The 6,383-nt window shown below is 39.9% G+C and overlaps 1 protein-coding gene across 1 annotated transcript; it reads right to left on the bottom strand.

Moving 5' to 3' along the window:
• Positions 1-3,639: 3,639 nt before the first annotated feature.
• Positions 3,640-4,796, bottom strand: LOC124652328. The gene is made up of 5 exons (XM_047191354.1): positions 4,706-4,796; positions 4,313-4,614; positions 4,084-4,225; positions 3,987-4,027; positions 3,640-3,843 (listed from the first exon to the last, which is right to left on the bottom strand). Exons 1-5 carry the CDS (start codon positions 4,794-4,796, stop codon positions 3,640-3,642), a joined length of 780 nt encoding a protein of 259 aa, XP_047047310.1.
• Positions 4,797-6,383: the final 1,587 nt, after the last annotated feature.

The following is a 6,383-nucleotide window of genomic DNA, read 5'->3' as shown; positions in this document are numbered from 1 at the left end:
CTCGACTTGTCGAAAAGTTCTTTACGACAAATTTCAAAGAGTTGACTACGATAAGATTAGATCTTCCGTAGCAATGCTTATAGTCTATGTGGATTATTCTAGTAATCACTACATATTTCTTATGAGATATGCTAGTAGGATGGTAAAATACATTACTTATCAGAAGTGTGTATTAAAGGTGTATACAAGATACAAACAAGAGATTTGCTGGTCCGTGGAATACTAGATAGGTATACAAACTTCAATTGGATGAAGTGAGTATCGCGGAGTTGGAATCTTCACCGGATGAAATAGTCAAAGAGTTTTTTGATTTCATCAGAAACGATGAAGATGCTTGCAGTTGCAAGAAATTAAGTGGGATCGCTGAGACATATTTATAATACTTATGTAGATGACATATAGTTGATTATAAATGATGTAATTATATACTTGATTAAAAGGTTTCATTGAGAAATTAACTTCAATGAAAGGATATGGACTGAAACAAAATTAGTGTCAAGATCTGTGAAGATAGATTGAAACACATAATAAGTTTAAGTTAAAGTACATAGAATGGATATTGAAGTAGTTCAATATAGAAATATTAAGAAAATGTTCTTGTTATGTGAAGGTATAACAAGACTTGAGTGTATCTGACACTCAATGAGTAAAAACACATGAGTGATTTTAGATCACGAATAATATGTACAAAATCAGATGTCCTGTGCTCTAAAATGTTATGAGCATGTACCAGAATGATTCATGTGATGATCATTGAAAAACAGTAAGAATATTCTTGAGTACTTAAGAAGAACCAAGGATATATAAAGTTTTGTATGGAGAAATGACAAACAAATCGCTGTAAGATGTTGCACCGATATTGGTTTTGTCACATATAAAATTTCAATCTCAAATTAGGCTAAGTGTTGTTTTAAAAGGTAGCACAATGAGCTAGAAGTTGTCTATGCTAGATTTAGATGAATTCTAACTATTGTGACGGATTCTACAAACGAGCAGAGAGTATGTCATTGTTTTGACAATGACTGAGGATGTTAAGTCAAGAGGTTCTTTGAGAACTTGGTGTAGTTCCGATAGTGTCAGAACTTTGAAGCTATATTGTGTATGACAATATTAGTGACATACTTCAGACCGCGGAATTAAGGTTCCACCATAAAACCAAACATATTTAATGCCGACTCATTTGGAAATGAGTGATGCGTTGAGACGCAAATGAATTACAAAATACATACGTTTCTGAGCCTGTCAGATCCGTTGACTAAAACCTCTCCCGTGAGCAGAACATGATAAAGCACCGGAAGGCCAAGGTGTTATATCTTTACAAATGTAAACTATATTATTGACTCTAGTGCAAGTGGGAGACTGTTGGAGATATGCCCAAGAGGCAATAATAAAATGGTTATTATAATATATCTTTATGTTTATGATAATGTTTACATACCATGCTATAAATTGTATTAACCGAAACATTGATACATGTGTGTTATGTGAACAACAAGGAGTCCCTAGTAAGCCTCTTGTATAACTAGCTTGTTGATTAATAGATGATCATGGTTTCGTGATCATGAACATTGGATGTTATTAATAACAAGGTTATGTCATTAATGAATGATGCAATGGACACACCCAATTAAGCGCAGGATAAGATCACGTCATTAAGTTCATTTGCTATAAGCTTTCGATACATAGTTACCTAGTCCTTCGATCATGAGATCATGTAAATCACTTATACCGGAAGGGTACTTTGATTACATCAAACGCCACTACGTAAATGGGTGGTTATAAAGGTGGGATTAAGTATCTGGAAAGTATGAGTTGAGGCATATGGATCAATAGTGAGATTTGTCCATCCCTATGACGGATAGATATACTCTGGGCCCTCTCGGTGGAATGTCGTCTAATTAGCTTGCAAGCATATGAATGGTTCATAAGAGACCACATACCACGGTACGAGTAAAGAGTATTTGTCAGGAGACGAGGTTGAACAAGGTATAGAGATACCGATGATCAAACCTCGGACAAGTAAAATATCGCGTGACAAAGGGAATCGGTATCGTATGTGAATGGTTCATTCGATCACTAAAGTCATCGTTGAATATGTGGGAGCCATTATGGATCTCCAGATCCCGCTATTGTTTATTGGTCGGAGAGAGGTCTCAACCATGTCTACATAGTTCACGAACCGTAGGGTGACACACTTAAGGTTTGATGTCATTTAAGTAGATATGGAATATGGAATGGAGTTCGAAGTTTTGTTCGGAGTCTCGGATGGGATCCAGGACATCACGAGGAGTTCCGGAATGGTCCGGAGAATAAGATTCATATATAGGAAGTCACTTTCCAAGTTTGGAAATGATCCGGTGCATTTATGGAAGGTTCTAGAAGGTTCTAGAAAAGTCCGGAAGAAATCACCACGGAAAGTGGAGTCCCGGAGGGACTCCACATAGCTTGGCCGGCCAGCCTAAGGAGGAGGAGTCCCAGGTGGACTCCACCCTATGGTGGCCGGCCACCCCCCCCAAGGAAGGGGTGGGAGTCCCACCTTGAGGCCTCGTTCGGTTCTGATGGAGTTAAAACCCACGTGGGACTGACCCGGGCGGGATTAGGGTGATCCCGAATCATCACCCCAACCCCCAGTAATTCCTCTCCCCGTACCCCCTACTTTTAATTGCTGTTCGGTTAATCCCCTGACGGGAAGCAGCAACAAGCAACATAGACGATAAGCAAGCAGCTAAGAACATGCGACGCACGGGGTAAGCATGCGCACAAACAAGCAATCTCACAAAGCATCAACCAAAATAAAAACATCAACTTTGACTCAGCATAATTTGTATTTTAAACATCATTTTGAACATGGCGGAAAGATGAAATCAAACATACTCAGAAAGCTAGATGGAAAATAATTATCTGAATAATTATATTTCAAGCTACAGGTGATTCATTTCCATAAACATACTGACACAATAAATTAATATATTCAGTCTTTTTGCTGTAAAGCACACATGAATTGGTTGCCTTTCTTCTTCTGGAGCTTCTTCAACCTTTGCACCTGGCCATGTATAGCAATGAGAAAGCATCCGGATGAGACTTTTAAACTGAATTAGGCTGTTAAAAAACTGAATTAGACTTTGCTTCTACAGTTCATTCAGACGAGCACAAAGAACAAATCTCAGTGTGTTTAGTAAACCAAAGATAGAGTAGAACTTTCAGATGTAAAGCCACATAACAAATGCATACTTTCAGATGTAATCAAGGGCAATTAAAACTGTGAACTCGTAAAATACTTTGAGATGATTATTGGTCCGTACTTGGGACATGCCTGAATTGAAACTATTGTACTCTTGCGTATAAGTAAAATAGTTGAATACAAACAATAAGTAAAATAGTTAAATATATTTCGTTTATTAAAACTGATGCAACTTCATTGTAGCAGTGGTGATGCAACTTGGATAGGATGCATTTTCTAACTTTACCAAAGCTGATGCAAGCAGCAAGACCACAAATTTTAAGCACACGGAAATGAACCACTCAACTCCATACGAATTCAGAAACAAATTCAGAAACAAATTCAGTTCCTAAGCATCAAGCTAGCTAGCATATACATGTGATTCAGAACATTGCAGACAATAAGAGAGTTTACCTTTCCTAAGCCATTTCGCCTTGCAGCCACATGAGAGCTGTATCCATATCAACGCAAAGGAAGAGCTCGCGATTGTCAACATTCTTAAAGACTTTTAGGGCTTTGACCTTATCCTCTCGTGACAATCCCATTGTGTTTAGCCGGGCCACGCAGTTCTTGATTGAGTACTCATCCATGTTCACGATTTGCTTGCTCTCGACCTGCTTCATCTTGATCTCAATGTACTTCTCCATCATAGCAGCAATATCTCCATTTGACCAGCGCTTCTTGGGTTCATTTTCAGTACTTGTTGATGGTGCAGCAGGCACCGTGGGCTGAGCCTCCCCGTTCCCAACAAAGTTCTCCATCATACAGCCTCTTGCATCCCTCCTTGTGTATCATCCACCACGGTCTCTGCAATATCATGATGGGAATGTGTCGCCTCTACGGAACTCGACCTCGGGATTGACCTCCACTTGTGTGTGCTCGTGTTGGTTCGGTGGAAGTGAAGTTGTAGTTTCCCTCAGCAAGATGTCCATCATATAGCTCTCCCAAGGCATCAAAGAGGGGAAAAGCCTTGTTGCTACGGAACTTCCCGATCTTAGGAAATGACTGCACAATATAAAGGAACACATGAGTGATGCATATTGTTAGGAGGAATAAATATAAGCATGAAAGGAGCAATACAAACTATCTTACAATGATGAGGTTGTCCCACAACTCTGGATCAGCTTCAATCATACACCGTTTCTCATTCCAAGAAACCCCACTCTGCTGTCTAGCCTCCTTGAGCATCTTGTACTCTCTCTTCAACTCCTTCTCCTTGTCTTGGATCTGACCCTTTGTGTAATTCTTGTATGGATGGTTATCATGGAATTTCTTGGTAATCATGTTCCAAACATCGGTGGACCATCCATTCTGGCCACGATATTGTGGAGTATTGTGCTCATGGAGCAAATCTACAAGAGCCTTCTCTAGGTCCGCATTCCAAGAGGCCCTAGCTGTTTGAGAAAAAAGTCAAGTTCACAGTAAGCTACACATTATAAAGAAGTCAAGTAGCATCAATCACATTAAAGGAACACATGCACTCACCTTTAGATGATGTTCCCCTCTTTTTTGTTACCCCACCACTGCCTTGCGTTCCCGTCCTTGGAGATCGTCTTACATTCGTCATGGTCGACATGGCGACTCCTGCAAATATTATTGATACAAGCAACCAGACATTTATTCACCATATAAGAATTTAAAAATCTCACATCAAACAAGTCTGGTACTTTATTACATCAAACAAGATGCAAAACAAAAGAAGTTCAAATCTGGTACTTTATTACATCAAACAAGATGCAAAACAGAAGAAGTTAAAGTCTGGTACCCTATTACATCAAATAAGTTCAGATTTCACTACTTTATTACATCACTACTTAACATCGGTAATCTGCCCACATTTGTTGCGCAATGGTATCTCTAAGGTGGTCGCCTTCATGGTTGACTTGATGATTTTGTGGGGGGGTCACCATCAGGTAGGTCAACATAGTTTGCTGCAGGTATGAGTTCTCTTTGGTTATCTAACCAACTCTCATCCCCCTTGTGCATACGGATGATGTTATGCAACACCTGCAGAAGCAGCTCGGTAGCTTGACTTGGTTTTGTATTGTGTGATGTGTTCCAACCTTGAGAATGGGGAAGCGCTTCTTTAAGATTCCCAAATCCCGTTCAATATGATTCCGTATCACGGCATGGCGATGATTGAACAGTTCTTGGTAGTTTTGGGGTGCTCGGTGACCACGGCCAAACTCCTTCAAATGGTATCGAACACCACGATACGGAGCAAGAAAGAATTTAGTATTTGCATACCCACCGTCCACAAGATAGAACTTGCCCTCAGGTACTTTAAACCCTTTGCGAATTGCTGACCTAAGAACCCTAGCATCAGTCGCAGAGCCCTCCCAACCACAAGAAATGAATGTGAAGTTCAGGTCAAAGTCACACACCACCATCACGTTCTGGCTGAGTGTTCCCTTCCTATTTCTAAATGGTGTGGCTATGTCACCATTAATGTTCATGGGAACATGAGTCCCATCAATAGCTCCAAGAAAATTCTGCAAAGAACACCAACAAGGTATCATTTGCTATGTGAAAAAGAATATATTTCCATGGTTATATGATTTCGACTGAAGTAGTTTAGCAAAAACCTGAAAATAAGGAAAGAATCTTGGGTTGTTCCGGATCTTTGGGTGTACTTGAGCTGGATTGGGAGGCTTCGAAAGTGCTTGGATAGTGCAAGAACGATGTTGAAGAAGTTATTCATGATGTTATGGAAAGTGTCATTACTATGCTTGAACTGTACTTGGAGATCCTGGTATGAGGAATTATGGGACAAAGCATCCACGTAAAGGCTGCAAGTTTCTCTTCGACGCTAAGTCTGGTATCACGCACCAATCTCTCGCGTCGAAGGAAACTAGCCATAGCCCTAAAGATGTGGGCCTCCATCCTAAATGCTACCCGGCAATTTTGTACGTGCCCTTTGATACGTCTCCGACGTATCGATAATTTCTTATGTTCTATGCCATATTATTGATGATACCTACATGTTTTATGCACACTTTATGTCATATTCGTGCATTTTCTGGAACTAACCTATTAACAAGATGCCGAAGTGCCAGTTGCTGTTTTCTGCTGTTTTTGGTTTCAGAAATCCTAGTAACGAAATATTCTCGAAATCGGACGAAATCAAGACCCAGGTTCCTATTTTCACCGGAAGCATCCAGAA

This window comes from Lolium rigidum, chromosome 1 (assembly GCF_022539505.1).
Source record: "Lolium rigidum isolate FL_2022 chromosome 1, APGP_CSIRO_Lrig_0.1, whole genome shotgun sequence".
Taxonomy (NCBI): domain Eukaryota; kingdom Viridiplantae; phylum Streptophyta; class Magnoliopsida; order Poales; family Poaceae; genus Lolium; species Lolium rigidum.
Note: the sequence above shows the minus strand (reverse complement) of the source record. Positions and strands in the feature narration are given on the sequence as shown.